The sequence below is a fragment of the Camelus ferus genome, chromosome 9 (assembly GCF_009834535.1).
Source record: "Camelus ferus isolate YT-003-E chromosome 9, BCGSAC_Cfer_1.0, whole genome shotgun sequence".
In the NCBI taxonomy this organism is placed as follows: Eukaryota; Metazoa; Chordata; class Mammalia; order Artiodactyla; family Camelidae; genus Camelus; species Camelus ferus.
Window position 1 is genome coordinate 21,773,539 of NC_045704.1, and position 22,941 is coordinate 21,796,479.

At 49.3% G+C, this 22,941-nt stretch overlaps 2 protein-coding genes across 3 annotated transcripts; both read right to left on the reverse strand.

The window, feature by feature from the left end:
- Positions 1-13,571: 13,571 nt before the first annotated feature.
- Positions 13,572-19,381, reverse strand: FFAR3 (free fatty acid receptor 3). 2 transcript variants are annotated; one of them, XM_032488109.1, is made up of 2 exons: positions 19,148-19,381; positions 13,572-15,137 (listed from the first exon to the last, which is right to left on the reverse strand). In XM_032488109.1, exon 2 carries the CDS (start codon positions 15,130-15,132, stop codon positions 14,143-14,145), a length of 990 nt encoding a protein of 329 aa, XP_032344000.1. In that variant the 5' UTR covers positions 15,133-15,137; positions 19,148-19,381; the 3' UTR covers positions 13,572-14,142. The 2 variants fall into 2 exon arrangements, with proteins under 2 accessions (XP_032344000.1, XP_014414498.2); XM_014559012.2 differs by lacking the exon at positions 19,148-19,381 and adding an exon at positions 15,364-16,277.
- FFAR1 (free fatty acid receptor 1) lies at positions 19,294-20,289 on the reverse strand. Its single transcript, XM_006184397.3, has one exon. The coding sequence runs from the start codon at positions 20,252-20,254 to the stop codon at positions 19,352-19,354; it is 903 nt and encodes a 300-aa protein (XP_006184459.1). The 5' UTR covers positions 20,255-20,289; the 3' UTR covers positions 19,294-19,351.
- Between the last annotated feature and the right edge of the window lie 2,652 nt (positions 20,290-22,941).

Below are 22,941 nucleotides of genomic sequence, written 5' to 3' on the forward strand. Positions count from 1 at the left end.
TTCCTGAGCAGCCCCCCGGGAACTGCACTCGCTGACACTGGGGAATCAGCGGTGAACAGGCCTGGCTTCCCGGAGCTGACGTTCCACTGCAGCCAGACAGGCAATAGGCGGCCACACAGATACATGACCTCAAACTAGGCGCTAGGCTGGCGCTAAGAGGGGAGACAGAGAGCAAAGGCAGTCCAGGAAGGCCTCTCCGAGGAGGTGATGTTTGAGCAGAGGCCTGCAGGAAAGAAGAGTATGAGCAGTGTGACGGCGGGGGGTGTTCAGGCAGAGCACAGCTGGCCCCGAGATGAGCCACGTTGTGTCCAAGGAGGTCGGGGAGACCAGAGCAGCTGCCAGGATGTTGAGTGAGGGAGAGTCGTGGGAATGAGGTCAGGGCAGTCAGCAAGGCCCAGAGTGTGTGGGACCTTGTGGCTATGGTCAGGATGTCGGTCAGGATGACATCTGGGTTACAATGGGCAGAGGTGGGGTGTAACCTGTTTCACATTTCCAAAGGAGATCTCTGGATGCTGGGTGAGGAGTCGACTGGGGGAAGGGATGCCCACGGAACTGCTAGCGGTGGCATGTCTCTGGGAAGGGGAACTAAGGGCTGGGGTAGCAAGGAAACTTACCTTTCTCCATATAGTCTGTGTACTGTTAAAAAAAAAATCTTTTGAGTTTGTGTGTGTATAATCTTTACTCAAAAAAATAAATTAAAAGGAAAAAAATATTCATAGCTAATATTTATTGGACATTTACTATGATCCATGCCGCTTATCACAGTGAACCCTTATGATTAATTGAGGTGAGACAGTCCGTGTAAGTGGAAGACAGTGCAGCCCACATCACCCAGCCACAGCCTTTTCTTGTGTTTAGCTGCCCCAGATGGGAGACATAAAAACAAGATGGGCAGAGCTACCAGCCTCACAGCGCTGGGATCTCTGAACCACTTTCCCTCCCAGACTTGGTATTATCCAGCTTCCGGGGTTTTGCCAGTTGGACGGATATCAGGCAATGTCTGTTTGCTGTTTTAACGCAGTCCCATTTTTTGATTACTAATGGGTTGAGCATCTTTCAACAGCACGCAGGCTTTCTTAGCTCACAATCATTGTGTTGGACAGTGTCTCAGACGGCTCTTAATTGAAGCAAAAGAGGTCAACTCTGGCTCATTTAGGGATTATACGATACGATGTTGGATAGAGTGGAGACTTGCCAGGAAGGCTGGAAAACCAGGCTTGGAGAATAAATGAAGCTGTGCAGCCGGGACCACGTTAAAAGCTGTGCCACTGACCCAGTCCAGTGAGGAGACAGGAGCCTTTCCCCCAGACACACACACACTGAACGCGGGCCCCAGAGCCGCATTCTGTTCACCACCACTGCTTCTTTGTGCCACTTCGTAGCCTCAGATTCAGAATTTGGGCAGTTGCACTTGATGGGCTGAACACAAGAGAACTGCTTAGAAAATAAGGGCCAAGAATTCTCCGCTTCTCCAGTGGGAGCTGGGCTCTGCTTCCCACCAAGATTCAAGATTCATACGTGGGCAGTTTTCTAAACGCGGAAAGGGTTTCAGATGCTAGGCAAACGAAGGATGACCAGAGGCCTATGTGGGGCCTCTCAGAGGTCAAGACAGTTTAGATCACCTTCCATATTTTGGTTCCCAGTATATGAAAAGCAAGTGATGAAACGCCCAAATGGCACTGAATAGTGGGGCAGCATTCTTAACAAGACATAAGAAACATAATTGTACCATTCACAAATAGTTTTAAGGTTTCATTTGTATTTTGATGGGCTTCATAACAGTGTAGAGCCAGAAATGGGCCACAGATTTAAAGTTGGGGCCGGTCAAGGTAGTCCTGCAACAGGATATTTTTAAGCTTATTAAGGGATCACATCAGAAGAGTAATTATGAGGCCTGGGCCAGATGACACCTCCAGGCACCTCCAGGCTGGCGCTTCGACAGGCCCTGGTGTGGGCAGACGGTCCAGAGCTACGATGCTTTGAGTACCCGATCCACTCTCGGGCAGCAGCCCCTCCCTCAGGCAGTCTGGTCCTACCAGCTTCAGCCAAGAGCTGCCCTAAATGTTGTAGATGTTGTACAGATGCCGTGTGCCAAAGAGGCACATTACTTCACCCTGAGGGCATCTAAAATTAAATGTAACCATGTTATTGAATGAGCTGGACTTAACTTTACTCTTCCCCTGCACTCCTTCTTCCTACAGCTCGCATGGCTCCTTGGGTACCACGGCTTCTTTGGACACTCTTAGACAACAGAAAGTCCAGTCCAGTTAAATAATCTCATGGCTTCAGGCCAGCTTAATATGACAATTCCGAATTCTGTTCTCAGTAGCGCTTCTCCCCACCAGGCTCTGCAGCGCCTCGGACTCATAGCTTGGAGGGGACGGTGGGGCACAGTCTCCATTTCTCTTCCTTTGCTCCACGTGGTCTTATCACCTCTGCTACTGTTAGCTGCTGCTTTGGACCTGCCTAGGGTTCTGCCCTCTGGGCAGAGAGGAGGGCTGGCCCGGTATAGTTATGACCTGGAGCCGATGCCCTCCGGATGGGACATTCATTCTCCCATGGGGACCTCTCACCGGTTCTTGGACCTCCCTGGCTGGCACCTTTCCCTGCATTTCCCTTGGATGTGGGGTGCCTCCTCTCCTTGGCCACATTCAACCCCCTCTCAGCCCCTGGACATCCCCTCTGTAGGCTGCATTGCTCCTCTAGGCGGACGCTTGGATGAGATCGTTACAAAATGACTTCAGGCTGGCTCCTCAGCAAAGGATCCTCGTTTGGTCCAAGAGAGCCATGCGCCTTTGTCCCATTATTGGTGGAACAACAGCTCACTCCAGTGTAAGCTTCTCTCCTGGTTGGCTCTGCCAGGCCCAGCGAGCCTCTCATGTTTTGATTTCTCCCAGCAAGTGTCTGGCATGAGCTCTCACATCCTCTAAACTTCAGGGGGCATAGCAAGCTCTGCCAGTGGCTGTCCTGAGGTCCCTTTATTGTGTATCTCATTGGTGAGCAGGGGGTTCCCTCTCTAAAGTTTTTGATAGATATTTCCATATTACCTTCCTGAAAATGCTCAGTGATGTACAATCCCCAGCAGCTGTGTGTGAGAGTAACCTTTTCTATGAACATTCTCTAGCGCTGGCTATTTTGAATCTTTTAACATTTTGCTAATAGGATGGGTAGAAATGATGATCTCTTGTTGTTTTAGCTTACATTTTGAGGATTCTTTCAACTTAAGTGATCCAAGTGTGTTTCATATCAATACGGGAAAAGATGGACTATTCAGTAAATAATGTTGGGGTAGTTGACTGTCTGTTTGGAAGGGTTACAATTAGATAACAAAAGGAAAACTCAGGTATTTTAAAGATCAAATGTGTTTTTCAAAAATATAGAAGTTGTATAGATATTATATAATTTTTTAAGTCTTGTAAATGATAAGCCTTTTTCAAAAAATGTGACATAAACATAGAAGTCATCAAATAAATGGCAAATATGAGCACATAAAATATAAAACTATGGAGAAAATTATCATTAACAAAATAAGACCACTACCTTCCTACAGATATAACTGATAAAGGGGTTTATATACTAATATTCAAAGAACCCCTGCAAATTAAATAAGAAAAAAGCCAGTATAGAAAGAAACATAAATTACTGTGTACAGTACGCAGATATTTTCTATCTCAATTTTTATCCAAGAAATTAAAATTAAAATAGTGCTGAGTGTGATGGCTTTTTTTTGTTTTTGATGAGGGGAGGTAATAAGGTTTATTTATTTATTTGGTTAATGGAGATACTGGGGATTGAACCCAGGACCTCCTGTATGCTAAGCATGCTCTCTACCACTGAACTATTCCCTTCCCCCTCTGAATGTGATGTTTTATTCTATGTTTTCAGCTTTTCTGGGCCACAGTGCCTATATATTTGATCACACATTATTCTCAACGTTTCTGTGAGGATATTCTTGGATGAGATTTACATTTAAATTGGTAGACTTTTGAGTAGGGCAGATTTCCCTCCATTGATGTAAGCGGGCCTCATCCGATCCGTTGAAGACTTGAATAGAAAAAAAAGCTGACCTCCCCTGAGCAACAGGGAGTTCTCCACCAGACTTTATCTTTAATATCATCTCCACCTGGTTTTCCTTTTGACCTGAACAGCAACTCCTTCCTGAGCCTCCAGCCTCCTGGCCTCCTCCGTCAGATTCTATCCTCACCAAACCACCAAAATCAAGTAAGTCAATTCTTTAAATAACTCTCTTTCAATGTGTCTTTCAACATCCTATTGGCTCTGTGTCTCTGGAGGACCCTAACTAATACACTTATTCATTCAATTTTAAATGTTAATTTTTTAAAAAATTAAAATATGATATTTTTCCTTACTAGCAGGATAAGTTATGGGGTCTTTTACGGAATGTTAGGGGAGAGAGGGTTGATTTGCCGAGGAAAGGTAATTTGTCAATATTTCAAATGTATGCACCACTTAATACAGCACGATCACTTTTAGGAAATGTCCAAATGTACAGCATTTATGTAAAAGGATGTTCCTTGTAGCATTATTTATAATAGTGACCAGTCAGAGGTTCTTTTTTATTATTCATTCATTTATCAAATACCAAATGCCTACTCCATGCTAGGTACTGTTTTTGGCACCTGGGTATATAATAATGAATAAAACAAATGGTGACTGCTGTCAAGGGCTTCTCGGTCTAGACGGAAGAATCACATTTTAAACAAATGAATAGGCAAACATGTAAATCAAACTGTCATAGCACAGCTTGAGATAATGGAGGGGAGGAGGGCTACTTGAGATGGGTGAACAGGGAAAGCCTCTCTAAAGAGAGACACTGGAGAGAAAATCTGAAAAAAGGGACGAGCCAGCCAAGTAGAGTGCGGAGGAGACTGTGTGTGGAGATTAAGAGCTTGAGGTCAGGCCAGCAGAATGGTATCAGTGAAGGCCCTGGGGGAGCTTGGAGAGAGAGGCAGGGCCAGATGGGCACAGGGCTGGTAAGCCAGGAAGAGGGGATCAGAATGAGAAGCCAGGGAAAGGTTTTATTCAGAGCAATGACATGATGTAATTTACATTCTTCAAATGTCCCTCTGGCGTGGTACGACCTGATGGGAACAAAGACAAGAGGAAAGACCGGGTTGGAAGCTTTCACAGTAGGCCAGGTGAGAGGTAATGGCTGCCATGGAGTTGGAGAGAGGTAGATTCACACAAGGTATATTCTGGAAATAAACACAATAGGACTTGATGGTGAATTGCACGTGGCTAGTAAGAGAGAAGGCATCAAAAATGGTTCCCTGACCACTATACACCTATCAGAATGGCTAAAGTAAAAATACTAAATGCAGATGCAGAATGGCACAGCCAACTGTTTGCCTTCAGTTTGCCAAACAGACTGAAGGTATCTTGAAAAGTTAAACATACAATTACTGTATGACTTGGCCATCTGTCTCCTGGATAGCTGATCTAGAGAAATGGAAACTCATATCCACACAGAAACCTGTGCGTGAATGTTCAGAGCAACTCTGTCCATAGTCGCCCTAAACTGAAACAACCCAAATGTCCTTCGGTGGATATATGAATAAGCAGACGGTGGCAGGGTCATATAACGGACAAACTACTCAGCAATGAAAGGAAACAAACTATGACACAATAACTAGGGTGAAGTGCAAAGATATTATGCTGAGCGATGGAAGCCAGTCTCAGAAGGTTAAAGACTATATGAATCCTTGTATGTGACATTCTTGAAAAGGTACAGCTCTGATGGTAAGGACAGGTCTGTGGTCATCAGTGGTTAGGGCTGAGGGGAAGATGTCTGTAACTGCTTTTTATCTTGATCATGGTGGTGTTACAGGAATCTATGTGTGTTAAATTCACAGAACTGTGCACCCCTCCCTGAAAAAAGTTCTTTCTTATTCTATGATCATTTTAAAATCAATCAGTCAATCATAAGGGGGTGGTGCTGCTCAGCAGTAGAGCACATGTTTAGCATGCAGGAGGTCCTGGGTTCAATCCCCAATACCTCCATTTTTTAAAAAAATCATTAAAAAAAAATGATACCTGGGCTTCTGGCATGGGCAAACAAGGGAGACTCCACCATTTACAGAGGCGGACTAGGCTGAGCGGTGGGGCCAGATTTGGGCGGAGGAAATGAAGAGTTCGGCCTGGACTTGTGAAGTTGAGCTGTTCCCTGGACACAGCTGGATACACAAGAGTCTGAGGCTGGAGATAGAAATCTGGGAGTTATTAATAATTAAAGCCTAGTAATGAATTAGAATACCTGGAGAGAGGGTGTAGGGCGAGAGCAGAAGGGGAGAGCCTTTCAGAATAATGCCTTCCAGAGGGTGGGGGCAGGAGGAGGAGCCAGGGTTGAGATGGAGGGCTCTGCGGGTTGTTAGGAGCACCTCTCCTCTGCCTGGCTGTGTCCTCCAGAGACCTCCCTTGTGGGGAGGGCTGCAGGGAGTGGGGCAGGGACTTTGAAATAAGAATGAGGGCCTGGTAAGAATGATTTTAGAAAGTCAGCAGGTCTCTGCAACTATTTGCCATCAGATCTGGGCAAAATTATCTCTGAGCTGCGCTTTCGGCAAAATGATGCTTCCTCCTGCTTCCTTCGCTACCCACCCAAGCCCGCTCTGAGCCATCCCTACCCATCCGTCCCCGACAGCTCAACCCTCCTCAGCCTCCACTGCTGCAGGGCCCGCCAACTGGCTGCCGGTCCGCAGCCTTCAGGCCTGTTTTGTCCTCACCACACACAATCCTTTAATATTTTGAATTGGTTCTCTGAATATAAGATCTCAAAAACATCAACAGCAGCTGGATTTTCAACTTGAAAAACTGGAAGGTATGGCAGCATTGAGCCCACTGCCCTGCTGGGTAACAAGACAGGAGCTGAATTTAAATGAGCACGTGCCCTGCAGCAGTCACTACTGCTCCCTACGCGTCTCCAGCACCCAGAGAAGAGCTGGTTTATCACCTGTTTGTGCCCCGGTCTCTGCCCTTTTGTGTAACCTGAGTTGTCCCACAGCCATTTCAACTTCTGCAGAGCGGTACAGCAAAAGCAAAGACCCACTTGGCTTATTGAAACATGGGAGGATTTTTCTGACGGTATGTACACCTATATAACGTGGACACAGAGGTGAGGGGCCACAACATTTTTAATCAACTTTTTAAATTGAGGCTCAATCTACATTCAATAAATTGTACCCATTTTAAGTACAGAGGTCACTAACTTGACAAATGTAGACATCTGCGTAACTCCTACCTCCATCGAGTTAGAGACTGTCCATCACCCCAAAATGCCCCTCTGATATCCTGCCATCAACCCCTTCCCCGTCTCATTCTCAGCCCCTGGCAACCACTGATCTGCTTTCTACCAGTTAAAGGGATTCTGGTACCAATTCCAACCTGCCAGGGTGTTTTCCCCCTCACTGACAAGCAATTCTCCAGGTACCAGCTGTCTCAGATTCCACAGGGCACTGGCTCTGTGATATATGTATACAATGGAGTATTACTCAGCGATAAAAAAGAATGAAATAATGCCATTTGCAGCAACATAGATGAACTTAGAGATGATCATACTAAGTGAAGTAAGTCAGACAGAAAAATAAATATACGATATCAATGATATGTAGAAACTAAAATATGACACAAATGAACTTATTTATGAGACAGAGACAGACTCACAGACATAGAAAACAAACTTATAGTTACCAAAGGGGAAAAGGAATGGGGGAGGGATAAATTAGTAGTTTGGGACTGGTATATGAAAACTGCTATACATAAAATAGATAACAAGATCCTGCTGTGTAGCACAGGGAACTATATTCAATATTCTATAATAAACCATGATGGAAAAGAATATGAAAAAGAATATGTATATATATATATGTGTGTAACTGAATCACTTTGCTGTACACCTGAAACTAACACAATATTGTAAATCAACTATACTTCAATTAAAAAAAAAAGATGAGGGTTGTGCTCGAAGTGTAGAGAACCACTAGAAAAACAATTATTAGAAAGGGGGTAGGAGACAAGGGAATCAGTGAGCCACAAGCCCCTAACTGCATAAATTACAAGTAGTAACTTAGGCATCCAGGAACACATATCCTCATCTTCATGATGTGTGTTGTAGTGACTCCATGAACAAGAAGACTGGGTAGCTCTCCTGTTCCCAAGAACACCAAGCAGGGCCACGTACCCTTCCACAGGGCAACATCCCTCATGATCCCCACCCCACTCATTCAACCCTCTCTTGTTTCCATGGCAACCAAGCTCTGATAATAAGGGTGGGACTTTTTAATCAATAAAAGGAGAAGAGCTTTTAGTCGAGACTTGTCAGTTAAATGATACTTGACTTTAGAAAGGGTCCATCCAGTAGGTTTGTTCTTCATTTGGTAATGCTGTGTCCCTGCAGCCTCAGCCAGCCAGCTTTCAAAAGCCCCTTTCTGAATGAGCAGAGTCCAGATATCTTGGTGCCAGAGCTACTGACTGGAACCATAAGAAATCTCCCCTTAGTTGAGCCATAATAACTAAGGTAAACACTAAGATTTCATATCTCCTGCAAAGCAAATAGAGTTCAGAAATTCCAGGATCATAAAATAATTTAAAATAAGAGAAGATGTCATTGGGTAGATCCTAGTAGGGTATGGGACTCTTAGGTTAGGCTTATCTATTACAGTTAAGATGCATTTGGCTGCATTAGAGAATATCTGGCCAATGCCAGGTCAACCATAAGAATGTTTATTACTTTCGGAGGTGGTGATCCCAGCTCAACAAGATCATCAAAGGCCCCAGCACTTTCCATCCTTCTTCTCTGACACCCTTAGCTTGTTATCTTTCCTCTTCAAGTTTGCGGCCTTATGGCCCCCAAATGGCTGCTGCAGCTCCAGGTCCTTCTCACATAAAAGCTCCCAAACCAGGAAGGGAGAGGGCAGCTCCTCACACATCCATCTCTTTTAGCATGGAGGAAAATCTTTCCCAGAGACCCTTAGCAGACTTCTTACCTTTTGTTGGCTAGAATTGGGTCACATGTCCATCCTGAGACCAGTCCCCAATAAAGGGGAACAAGATTATCATGATTGGTTCTAATTGTGATTCAACTCCTGGGGGCTCTACAGCAGAGGATGATGATTTGGTGGTCTTACTGTACCCTTCTGTTCTGAATCCAGTGAAATCACCTTCTTCCAGAAATATTTCTGTACCCCATTTCCTCTTCTGCAGCATTTTCTGTCGCCTAGTCCCACGTCTCCATTGTGAGGGAGGGGAGGAGGGTGTAAACTCCATGCACCTTCCTACTTCCACCAGGGTTTATCAGTTTCATTCCTTCTAGCCCATTCTTTTCTGGCATGTGATCCCAGCATCCTTTCCCCAGAACACGGACACCATCTTGATGCTTTGAGGTCCCTCCGTATAATTGTTCAGAGCTGGCCTTAACAGGAAGTCAGCAAGTTTCTTTCTCTCTTTTCTTTGCAAAGTTTTAGGGGCCACAACTACCTGTATTGCTTGGATCTTAAAAATTTTTTTTTAACCAGAGGGGTCATGTCAGAGAGAGGAAGGTAAAAATTTGAGCGCTTTCTCACACTTCTTCACCGTGTCCGTCCCCATCCCACTCCCCTCCACCAGACTCTGTCTTCCACCTCTGATTCTCCTCCCTTGGAGTCTATGCTCTGACTTTTCTTCCAAGTCTTATTCTACTTACATTGTTGCTCTGCTACTTCCTTTTGAGATGATTTCTTGTGACTAATTTTGCACACTCCCAGACTTCTTGTTCTTACCCCCTAATCTGTTCTTCACTGCCCTCCTCCCCCAGCCCTAACCTGGTCTAATGTTTGCCCCTTCCCAGGGTGCAGGTGAAGTCGACTTAACCTCTCCTGCTTTGCATCACAGCTTCCCTTGCCCCCCCCCCCCGCTTCACCCAGCTTCCACCGCCAACCCCCTGCACTCCCCGCCCCCAACCCCAGCACATATACACACATTGGGAGGCAACTTGCTAAATTAGCCAAAGTCTCTGGTGACAGGTGATGTATTCAACTCGGGAAAAGGCATCAAGCCAGCCTAGTGTCCTCTCTGCTTCCTGCCTGCCCCTCTGCCCTCTTCTGCCGCTGGTTCCTGACTAGCCTGTGCTGAGGGGGTTCACCACTCACTAACTTCAGTCAGGCTGCAGTGAATGTCTTTGCCCGTTTCTTCATGACTTTTTCTTTTCTTTTTTTTTTTTTTTTTTAGTGGAGATTGAACCTAGGACCTCGTGCATGCTAAGCATGTGCTCTACCACTAAGCTATACTTCCCACTCCCTCTTCATGACTTCTTGAGTTAGCTTCCCTAGGTTTCTGGTCACACTTGGTGATTTAAAACTTCTAGCCTCCTCCCCATTTCCCAATAAGCTGAGACTTGCCCTGTGGCCCAGGGAACCTCTGACAGGGATGAGTCAAGTCTCCCCTTCTTCCTATCTTTCTCGGCTGCACTGCCGTGGGTTTTGGTGAACGGAGACCCTTCCTTCTAGAAGGGAAAAACTCCTACTTCATGGCCATCAGTGACTTCCTTTCGTAAACATTAAAAAACTTGTTGTGCTGGGGGAGGGTGTAGTTCAACTGATAGAGAGCACGCCTAGCATGCACAAGGTCCTGGGTTCAATCCCCAGTACCTCTATTTAAAAAAAAAAAATTAAGTAAATGAACCTGATTACCCCCCCCCAAAATCCTTGTTGTGTTAATTAACAACATTATGCTGCTAAGAAACCTTGTTCTCTAAAATCACAAACTGTCAGAAACATGGCTGTTTGAAACCCTATTAGTGAGAATGGACACCTCACTGCAGCTTGGAGGATCTGGGCGGGACCCTGTGACCCAGAGAAGCAGCCTTCAGCCCCCAGAGCTTCAGATAAAGAGTTTTCAGACACAAAATTCTACGTTTATCTTTATTTTGTATTTTCCAAAGAAATAGGACCCTGAGTCTGCTTTAGCCCAGGCCTAAAATTCACCTCTTTCCACCCAGGTGTGCTTTGCTTTGAGCCTATCAAACACTGTTTCAGTGGAATATCACTTAAACGTCACCCTGACCCCAAACCTATAATAATCCTGTTTCTTTTTTTGTGAGATGCTCCACGCTTCCTCTGGAGCGTGGTCTCCTTTGCTCCAGCAAGATAATGAACCTAACTAACTCTGTTGGGCTGCTGTTGTGTGAGACAGGCTCTGTCACTCTGTGAGTGATGAGACCTGGTCTCTAGCTCATGCTTTCTCAGCAGGGGCAAAATTGCCCCCATAGAGGTGGAAATTAGTTCTGGGGGAGCCAAAAAATCTTACAGGGAATTGTGGCTTTCCAGAGGGCCACACACATGAACAGATATATAGTATGCCTGTTGTATTAAAATTTCATGGACAGGGAAGGGAAGATACTGAGTAGGAGGAAAAATCCAGAAAGGCTCCTTGAAGGAACAGCGATACGAAAAGTCTGAGAGGCACTGCCTTAGTTTATACTGAGTAGCTTTTGGTATCTGCTGTGAGTCAGGTACCCAATCGTCGGTTCTCTTTTGCAGCTAGACTGCGTTCTTCCAACCTCAGTCTTGGGAGATCCAACCTGGTTTGACTTCTTGCAGCACCCCCAGAGCTCCCACCTGCGCCTGGGATCCCCTCACCCATGGGAGACTCACACCTGCTTGCTCTGCCAAATGGGGAGAATGCGTGATGCCCGCATCACTCATACAGATGCTCCCATGCCGTCTCTGCCCATCTCCTTCCCCTGCCTAGATGGGCACAGGGCAGCACCCCCAGAGTACACCCTCCACCCCATGAGCACCTCTTTCCCCTTGGTTTCCGAGGGATACGGAAAACACTACAACTCTCTCCCATCACCACCACCCAGGCTCTGATGACTTTTCATCGTCCCCACCCCTCAGCCTCGGCTTATACAACTGGGGTGGGGGTGGGGCGGTGCTGGGTGATGCTTGCCTCTTCTTCCTCAGCATAAACCCTGGGGAAGGAGTCTGACTCTTGTTCTTCATTGCTCTCTCTGGAATGCATGGCTTCCAACTCCTCTTTGTCCTCCGACTTGGGTCCTTGTTTCCACGCCTGGAGTTGCAGGACTCCACCACACCTTCATTCCCTTCTGAACCACTTTCAGACCCATGTTCACATCAAGGCCCCTGTGCCTCGGGACAGACAGATAAGCCATGGGACAGAAACACAGCTCACGCCTTCATCTCTGCACAGAGACAGTGTCTTTCTCCCATCACCTGAGACCCATAGCCAGTCGCCCACCCATAGCCAGTCCTCATTCCCCAGCGACCTTAACCCCAGGAAGAAAACAGATGCTAAAGACATTAATATTGAAATCCCTGAAGTTCTGAGCCCAGCCATCTGCACACAGTAGCAATAAATGTTTGAGAACCAAAACTGACTGAATGCAAACACATGCCAGCTTTTCTCGGGTTGCCTTGCCGGGGGAGGAGGCCTTGACCAACTCTTTCTCATGTACCATCCCTCAGTGGAAAATGAAAAATTACTAAATGATCACGTTTTGATAAAAATAGCTCTGAAGAACATACATCTGTCTTTGTAGTAACCTGAACTGGGCTGACAAATTCTCTTAATTTATTTTTCCAAAGGGGTTTTGTTGTGGGACACAACGGTGGCTGGTTGGTGACATGGTGACATGATGGTTGGTAAAAGAATTTACCAGAGATGAAGGAGGAGAATAGTAAAGGAGTTTATTAGGGGGACGCTGTGAGAGACAACAGCGGGCCACACAGACGAGAGGTTGTTGGGGTCTTTTATAAGGTCGGGTCCCAAGGTGACTGATCGGCTTGTGTGCTAGTCTCTGATTGGCTGTAAGTGAGGTAAGAGGTTTAGGGTTCCTGAAGGGCGGTGGGGTTGATGACTGATAAGGTGGGCGCAACAAGCCAGCCTGAGCTACTGTGAGATTAGGCATTACCTAGGGCTATCAGTTTGTTAGGGCAAACTCGCCCAGTAAAGAATGTACTTTTTCTATTGAGGGATCACAGGTAGACATCTGAGAGGGTGTCATTGGACTTGGAAGGCTGTCATTTGGCCTCACAGATTTCTTTACTGAGAATAGGATGTATCAACACAAATGGTCGATTGCTTTGCATCAGTTCAATTGCTCAGCATGGCCTGTTTTCAGTTGTACTGGTCAGATTGCCTCCACTGACTCTGGAAGTGTGACTGGGCCCAGTCCCTGCAGATGACACACAGCTGGAGGCAGACTGGCTTCAGAGTCAGCTAATCCAGTCCTTCTTCAATCACTTATTAGCTATAGGATCTCACTAAGAGGCTTCACCTCTCTGGGCCTATTCCCTCACCTGTAAATTGGGAGCCATGAGAGTACCTGCCACGTGGCTATTGAGAAGATTGAAGAAGACAGTGTCGGGCCAAGTCCTGAGGACAGTTTAGCTATTATTTTTATCCCTCCAGCCCAGATCTTTTCCCAACAGCTAGGCATCTTTCTGTTTAATCCTTCTCCTTCAGCATCTTCCATTCATTAATTCCACCTAAGATACACCCATATACAGCACCCACAAACACCATAAGAAAAAAACAGAATAAGAAAAAGCCACTTCCTTTTGCATGCTGCCAGATTTATTTACGTGATTTCTCTTCTATCATTTTTCATAAATGTTCTTGAAAATCTGAATTTACTGAACAGTGGGAATTTTCTGGACAGGCCCATGTGAGAGCAAGATGCTTTTTTGTGCCTGGAGCCCCGTGTCCCCACTCCTGATCTGCTGGGTCACTAGTTCTGTGGGGGTAGATTCTGCCTCTCTCCTGTCCCAGGTCACTGGGCAGCTCCTCTGGACACTGTTCTCACCTCCTCCTTCACCTTCAGAAAAGTGCAGGAACTGGCCTGCTGCCCCGGAGAGCTCAGTTTCCTCCAGAGCTCTCTCTCACCTTGACTACTTCCCAGGGCCGAATGTGGGGGGATGGGAAGGGAGGACAGTGTGGTGAGATGGAGAGCTGGATTTCGGTGAGCACATCCTGAGGAAAGCTGGGGGCCACCTCTGCCCTAGACCGTGTCAGTCCCCAGCCCGCCCCTCCAAGGTCCCACCTGACTTGAGTGAGGAACTGCCCCCAGGAATGATCTGCCTTTCAGCCCAGTCCACCCGGCCGCCCGCTCCAGCGCCCTCCTGGAGTCCACTACCTGGTCTCTATGTTGGACAGCTCCTGTGGCGGCCCCTCTCCTTCATTCTTCTTCAGTTTCACACAGCCTTGCTGCCTCCAAAGGCCCCAGGCCCCAGCCAACCTCCCCAGCAGCCCCTTGAAGTCAGCTTGGAACCCAGATGATGAGAAGTAGTAGACAAGGGGGTCGACGCAGGAATTCAGGGTGCTGAGGAGCAGCACGTAACCTCTCCACGCCGGGCTTTTGCCTTGGATGTAGCCAATGACATGGGACATGTTGTAGGGCCCAAAGCAGACGAGGAAGTTGAGCAGCGTGGCTGCCACGAGGCCCGCCACCCTCTTCCGCCGGCGATGGCTGGCTCTCCTGCCAAGGATACACACCAGGCGGCTGTAGCAGTAGCTGGTGATGAGCAGGGGCACCCCGAAAAGGACCACAGCCATCTCCAGCCGGACGGGCAGGAGAAGGGCCAGCTGATCCTCCCGGAATTCCAGGTAGCAGGTCCCGTTGATACCTGAGCTGTGGGAAGAGTTCCCCGAGAACTCGGTGACGTAGACCACACTGCAGTGAGCGGCGGCCAGGAGCCAGCAGGCCCCGCTGACCAGGCCAGCCTGCCTCGGCCTCGGCCGGGTCTTGTACCACACGGGGTGGGCCACACTCAGGAAGCGTTCAATGCTCACAGCTGCCAGGAAGAGGGACGTGAGATAGATGGTGGTGAAGAAGAGGAATCCGGACAAGGGGCAGAAGATGAAGGGCAGGGGCCAGTGCATGCCACTGGCAGCCTCCACCATGCGGAAGGGCAGGAAGAGCAGCAGGAGCAGGTCCGAGAGGGTCAGGTTCAGCAACAGCACGTCCACGGCCACCGGGCGGCGCCGGAGCTTGCTCACGAAGATCGCCAGGGCCACCAGGTTGAGGGGGAGCCCCAGGAGGAAGGTGAAGAGGTACACGGAGAAGTAGAGCCAGTGATTGCCAGGGAAGGAGGACCTGTCTGGGCTGGTGTCCATGGTCATGGCCACTGGCGAGAGAGAGACAGAGATGGGAGCAGTCTGGGTGGGGATCTTGCACCATCCGCCTCTTGACTATCAGCAGGGAGCATCCCCACGCCCCCCATGCCCTCACACCCCCCATGCTTTCCCCAGCAGAGTCAGCCTGCCTCTCTTCCTGGTGGTGCCCTGTCTACTGTTCCCGTTCCCCAAGCACCAAGGCGCCCTCCACAGAGCTCCTCAGGGCCCCGTGCTCACCTGCCGGTTTGAGAGTGCTCTGCTGCTCGGCACCTTGCCGACTCCTCCACAACAAGTATGGTTAGCTATTATCTGGCAGAACTGATAAAAACCTAGCAGTGCCCATGACGTCACTCGCTGTTGAGCAACAGCACAAAAGATGCCTTTAGCTCCGTTAGCAGCGATGCTGGGCCAGTACACAAAATGAGGAGCAAATTCCACGACTGTCTGCCTGCTTTTCTCCTCGGCAGCCTCAGAGGGGATGCCCTAACCAGGCCCTAGCAGACTTCATCATCTTCTCCCTGATCCTCCACTTGAATTTTATCTGCTCCTCTAGAATGGCACTCATCCAGTTTGCCTTGTAAGGGCAGGAAGTGCGATGCAGTGATGGAGAGCGTGGGCTCTGGAGCCGGGGTTCAGGGCTGGCCCTGTCACTCACTAACTCCGCGATTTGTGGCAAGTGACCTAAACCCTCTGTATCTCTGCTTTCTCATCTGTAAAACAAGGATAATTGTAGCACCGATCTCATAGGGTTCTTGTGTAGATTAAAGCATTAATATATGTCAGAGGCTTAGAATGGAGCCTGGCATGTTGTGGTGAGCACCGAACAGATGTCAGCTGCCATCATCCCAGTCACTGGTGCGGGCTGGTCTCTGGGGTGATCGTAATAGTGATGATGATGGCAGTGATGGTGACAGCTGTGTTTTAGTGGGCGCATAATCTACAGCAGACATACTGCTTCTCGGGGCATCACCATATGTCTTTTTTTTTTTTTTTTTTGAGAAACTATTGTTTTACTGAAAGTTAAGTGTGGAGAAAAAGGGAAAGGGATTTCCATAAGATGTGAGATAACAAGACCCTTTAACATGTCTTTTTTTTTTAATTTACAATGTTGTATTAAGTTTCTGGTGACCAATCTAGTGATTCAGTATATATATAACTTTATAAATATATACATTGTTTTTTTATTATGGTTTACTACAAGCCACTGAATATAGTTCCCTGTGCTATACAGTAGGATCTTGCTGTTCATCTATTCTTTACACAGTAGTTTGTATCTGCCAATCTCAAATTCCCAATTTATCCCTCCCTCCCCTCTTTCCCCACCTAGTTCGTTTGTTTTCTATGTCTGTGAGTCTCTTGCTGTTCTGTAAATGAGTTCATTTTTGTCATTTTTTTATATTCCACGTATACATGATATCATATGATATTTGTCTCATCACCATATGTCTCGAAATCCTCACGGTGGGGAAGTGACTCGTTACAGGTAATATAGTTTGTTAAGTATCACCAGCAGGGTTCAAACCCAACTTCTGTCCAGCTTCAGAGATTATGTCCTCATTCATTCAAATATTTACGGAGTGCAGTGAGATACCATTTCACACCCAGCAGAATGGCTATACACACAAAAAAAATATCAGATAATACCAAGTGTTGGTGAGGATGCGGAGAAATGGGAATCCTCATACATTGCTGGTGAGGACGTAAAATTGTGGAGTCACTTTGGAAAGCAGTTTCTTAAAAAGGTAAACACAAATCTACCATGCAACCCAGTTCTGCTGTAGGTATCTACTTAAGAGAAGTTCAAACATTTGTCCACACAGAGACTTGCTCATAATAGCATTTGTCAGGGTAGCCAAAAAGTGGAAACATCGCCTGGTGGTCCATCAGTTAGTGAATGGATAAACCATGTGGCATAGCTATGTGGTGGAATACTATTTGGCAAAGAAAAGGAATGAAATACCCACGCATATTGTCACATGGATGGACCTCAAAAATATTACTCTAAGTGACACCAGCCAAACACAGAAGACTATGAATGTTTCCATTTTTACCAAATGTCCAGAACAGGCAAATTTATAAAAACAGAAAGTAGGTTCCTGGTTGCCTGGGGACTGAGAGTGGAAGTGGGATTAACTATAACTAAGCCTTACTGGGGTGATGAAAATGATCTAAACTGGATTACAGTGATAATTGCACTCTTCAAAAAATTCACTAAAAATGGTGGAATTGTACACTGAAAATGGGTGACTTTTATCATAGGTAACTTTTATCTCAAATACGTTGTTAGAAGTATGGCTGTGAACAAAGCCAAGTTTCTGCTGTCATGGTGCTGACACTTGGTGGCGGGGGGTGTCCTTGTGGGGACTGAGTTGTGGGAGGATAATAAGACATCGGTAATACAGAGGCAGAGAATCCCCGCAGGCAACAGTGCACTGGCCTGAGGTTCAGGGCCCGAGGGGTGATGGTCATGAGAGGATGCTGGGGGGGCCCCAGGAGGAGCTGAAATCTCCCCCAAGTGGAGGAGGCACAAGTAACTGGAAGAAGTGGCCTGGCAGCAGCAGGCGCTCTGGCTCAGTGGGAGAGAGAGTGGTTCCGGTGTTACAGGAGGGGCAGGGGGCCACCTGGGCTGGAGTTCGGGCTGTGATTGACAGTCCCTGGTGTCACCAGTGCGCAGAGAACAAAGCTGTTTCTGCCTTCGGTGGCGCCTCAGGCAAGTTATTTAACTTGTAGGGCATATTTCCACATTTCTTAACCGAGGTAATAAAACATTCTTTGGAGGGCTGTTATGAACCTTCATTCATTCAGCAAATATTTACTGAGAGCCTACTATGTGCTTGGCTGTCTTTTAGATGCTGGGGATACGTCGACAAGGAAAACAAAAATCCTTGCCCTTGTAGACGGTTAAGCATGCAAAGAGATGACTTGTATAAACCAGTTCGTGCACGCCAGGCACGTAGCTACCACTTTTTCGCTTTTGTGTGTTCATGTCATTGTCATTAGAGGAACAAGTCGGCTTGCTCCACCTCGCCTCATCCGAGCCAGTGCCTGACGTTAATCTCTCGTGGCCACTCTCCTCTGCCCACTCTCTCGCTCGGGTTCAGGGCACTACCATTCACCTTCGCAAAAGGGACCACAAGGACAGGTATTAATCCTGATACCTCAAGTTTTCCAACTGTCCCCCCATCCTTGGGGGTCCTACCTTGAAGGATCACATCCTACACTCGCCTCTTCACTGCTGTAGGACCTCGGGCAAATTTCTTAACCCCACAAAATAAAGACAATTTTAACTCCTGGTTCTGGGACTGTGGCTACCTCATGCAGCACCTGAGTGCAAATTAGGAAAAGGTACCCCCTCAGGTGAGCACAGCCCCCTACCAAGGTGCACTGCTTAAGGAGTGGGTGGCGTCTTTGTTCAAAGTAGAATACGTAGCTCCTTCCCTTGGATGGAAGCAGCCCCATGCCAAGCACATGGCTTGGTGAGCAAAGCAAAGGCTGGAATTCACTCAGTGTTTATGCCTCTGCAGGTCACCCTTGTGCAGTGAGCAACCTGCTCAACTGTACAGCAGTCGTGGGGCTAAATCAAAGGATTGTGGGAGGATGAAATAAGACAACACTTGTGAAGCACTTGGCATGGTACTTGTCCTGTATTAGAGACTCTGTATTTGTTTGCGACTGTCTCTGGTGTTGCGAGTGTATTCTCTCGCCCTGCTGCTGAATCTTTTCCTACCAACTTCCTGTTCCCAGTTCCAATGCTGCCCCCTTGTGAGTTCTAAATGGTATAGCAGTGTCATTATCTTGCATCCTGGCTCTTATTCAGAAATTTAAAATGTTCTTTCCTAGGAAATGATTTTGGAGTAACATCTCCCAAAGTGTAACATCAGAGTGGCATTTCCTCTAGCTTAGAGGCAAACTTCCCACCTCCTTCCCCATGTGGTGCACAGGCAGACAGGCCGGTCAGGACTGGAGAAGAGAGACAGACAGAGGTGGGAAGTCACGCTGATTTGTGCAGAGGCCAGCTTACCTTCCTCCTGAGTCCCAGCTCCAGACCTCCATTCTCTGTGACTGGGATGCCGTCTTCTGCCAGGCTCCGTTCTTCCCGTACGTGGCTCCAGGGATGCCCCCAGGCAAGGCCACCCTGCAGTTCCTTTGGAGCAGGGCCTAGCCAGGAGCCTAGAGAAGCAGTCAGGCTCTTCTGCACCCTGCCCCTTCCCCCTCACAGTGGCTATTACTTCTGGGATGGCCCTCCTTTTGTTCTTGCCACACATGCTGTCCCCCGGCCAGTACGCGCTCCCAAATAGCCGGTCACCAGCGGGTTGAGCACCACACTCCAAGCACCTGTGATGAGCCCCAGCTTCCGCCAGCGGCTTCCCAGGTTGGGGTGCAGGAAGCCAGCCACGTTGGAGGCATTGTAGGGTCCTAAGCAGAGCAGCAGCGTGAGCAGAGCCCCGCCGGCCACCCAGGCCGCCCTGAGCTTCCGTCTGTGGCTCAGGCCTGAGCCAGCCAGTGCCCGGAGGCAGCCCACGTAGCAGAAGGCTGTGATGGTCAGGGGCAGAAAGAAGAGCAGGAGAGAGAGGCTGAGGCGAGCAGGGCCCGCAGAGGCCGGGTCCCAGGCCTCCAGGCAGACCGGAGAGCCGTTGACTGGTGTGTTGATGCCCAGGGGCCTGGTGGTATTGTCCATCCAGCCTCCCGGAGCCTCCAACCCAAAGACCAGCCCCAAGTGACAGAGGACGAGGGCCCATATAGCCACGCACACGCCCCAGGAGTAGCGCGGCCTCCGGGCAGCTTGGTAGCCCAAGGGGAAGGCGGCACCCAGGTAGCGGCCCACACTCAGAGCTGCCAGGAAGCCCCCGCCCGCGTAGAGGGGAGCGAAGTGGACCAGGGCGAAGGCGGGACAGAGAGGGGCCGGCAGAGGCCAGGCTCCCCCGGCCAGCGCCTCCACCGCCTTCAGGGGCAGGGAGGTCGCCAGCAGGAGGTCAGAGCAGCCCAGGTGGAGGGCGTAGACGAGGCTGGGGGTGAGGCGGAGCCGGGCGTGGGACACGGCGCCCGCGATGGCCAGCGTGTTGAGCGGGAAGCCCAGCGCAAAGGCGGCCATGTAGAGGGCGAAGGAGAGCTGCGGGGGCAGGTCCATGGGGCCACCCCTGCGCTCCGAGTGCTGCCTGCCCTCGGATCTCGGGGCCGGGGAAGGGGAGCTCCTGGGGTCACAGGCTGGTTTCAGCGCTGCTGCTCGGGGTGGGAGACCTGAGCGGACAGGCGTCCATAGAGGGAGGGAGCAGCCTGTTAGCCGTGGAGCTGGTTTAGAAGCAAGGACCTCTAGCTCTCAGACTTCTGCTTTCCTTCCACCACATCCCCTCCCTTAAAATGGAGAGAGCGACCTCAGTGTACCAGGAGGAGATGGAACACAGCATGCAGGTCCCATAAGAGGGACGTCCTCTTGATTTCTGAGACTCTGGGGAGACAAGGGGTAGAGAGAATTTCAGGACAGAGTTGAGCCTGACAGTATGTTTTTCTTAGGAGTGGAAGTTAGACTCCCGTGTTCACGCCCTTCCCTCAAATCCCTGGAAAGATGAGCTGCCCCCCACCCCCCGACCCCCCACTGCAAGTAGGCAGGTCAGGGTGATGGCAACTCCAAGCTGAGGCAGGGAGAAGTTGGGTTTGGCTATGGTAGAGGTTGTGGCAAAGGGCCGGAGCAGAGGGCGCCAGGGGAGGGTCCAGGGATAAGCCATCAGTGTCATGGGGAATAACACCAGCAGACTTTGGGGGAATCCCCAAGTGGGGATATCTGGGGGTCTGGGGAATAACTGCTGTGGGGAGAGAAGCCACAGAAAGAGGGACTCACCTCTTGGCGCTGCCAGATGTCTCTGAGGCTCAGGAGTCCCCCGAGGGAGGGTGGCCAGGATAGGCAGTGAACTGGAAAAGAGAGGAGGGCGGGGTGGCAGGGCCATTAGCCTGAGGCCCTCGCAGCCTGGATGAGCAGCTAATGGGGCATCTCAGGCTGGAACTGAGGCCAGACTGAAGGAGGTGAGGGTCCAAGGTGATGCGAACACAGGAAGGGGAGAGGTTAGCAATGTCGGGTTTTTCTGGCCAAGTGAGGAACATAGCACTTTTAAAGAGCAGGGTTGGTGGGGTACAAACTGCCAGAGCACCCCCACCCCAACCGCCTGTGCAAACCTGCTCTGGGGGCTAAGTCTTTTCTCCTGAGCTCGTGAGCTGGCCCTGGGCTCACTCCACTCCCTTCACTCACCCATCCATCTCCTCGTGGCAGTTAGCATGTGGGACAATGAGATCTGCGTTCCCAGTTGGAGCTTCCGCTCTCCCCCGACCTGCGAAGGCCTTGGGCTCCTCCATCTCCCTCTCCTTTCCCCTCTGGCTTGATGACAGTGGTTTCTGACCCGCGCGGTGCGGGTGGGAGCAGGGAGGAGGAGAGACGGGAAACAAGTACAGTCTTGCTTGGTGGTGCTGAGGTGCCCGGGCTGTGGTCGCCACTCTGGACTGCACGAAGGTCAAAGGGGATGCCTCTCTGGGGCACCTGTAGGGATGCTGGCTGACGCTCACTAAGACACAGATGGCTCATGCCTCCAGCTGACTGCCTAACTTTCCTCTCAGCCTGGAAAGTTCAGTGGGTTACCTCCCTGGGGGTCACCTGGCCCTTCTAGGAAGACCTCCTAAGTGAGATTTAGAGATTACAGGCCATCTCTGTAATTCTGTCTCTCTGCCTCTCTCCCTCTGTCTCTTCCCTGCCTCTGACTGACAATACAGTTTTCTTGGGTGTATGTCAGTCACCAGGTCGCTGTGCCCCCTCCTCCCCAAATTCCAAGTCACCCAGAATAAGCCTGTCTGAGTGGTTTTTCTGGAAGTGTTTCCCACTCCGGCTTCAAGTGCAGGCAGCAGGAGATTCTCAGCTTATCTACAACTCCCTTCAAAGAAATGATCTAATTTCCTTCAGCGACTAAATTGACTCTCGGTCACCTCCCTCCTAAGTCCTGTATCTGTCGTCCAGCGCATCCCTTGCAGTGCAGAAGAATGGGACACCTGTTGTGTAGTATTCTGTCTTTGGGGAGCACTGAGGAGCTGACAGCCCAGGGAAAAATCAGCAGGAGTGCCATTTCGCCTCTTGTGACAAGCCTTTGGGAGAAGAGCGAGGCCAGGTGCACAGGGAGGGAGACCGCACGTCTTCGAGCTCTTCTTGCCTTGGCCCTCTCACCTGGCAATTCAGGTGTCTGCCCAGTATCACCTGCTCAGAGGGTCTTCCTTGACCCCAGCATCCCAAACGGCTCCCCTCGTCCAGTCCCTCTGTTTTCATCTCATGTTGTGTTTATCCCAAGCAGCCACGCCTCTGTGACATCAGCTTTGCTAGCTCCTCTGCTAGAACGTTGGCCAGTGAAGCCAGAGACTTGTCTGCTGTGTCCACTGCTTGCTGCATACATAGTAGGGACTCAGTGAGTTGGATGAATGGTCAATTGCCTGGGCCCTGGAAGGACAGTGAGATCTGGGGCTGGGTCGGGGGCCACCTGTATCCTGGAGTCCCTGTCCTCAGCGCTGCCCAGCCACCTGCTGTGCATGCCTCGGCAGGGCCTGTCGACAGGCAGATCTCTCGGTCAGTTGGTCATGAAGTAGGTTTATACCAGCAGCCGGGCTTGGGGACAGGATGGGAAGACACGGCTGGGTGCCAGGGAGCCTGTGCCACGCCTCATCAGGATGGCGGCTGCCTTCAGCTCCTAAAACACTTTGGGCACCCTAGACTAGAGATCCCCAAGATTAAGACCAGGTCACGTCTCTGTTGAACCCCCAACGACTGGCTCTGTGCTGGATGAAGTG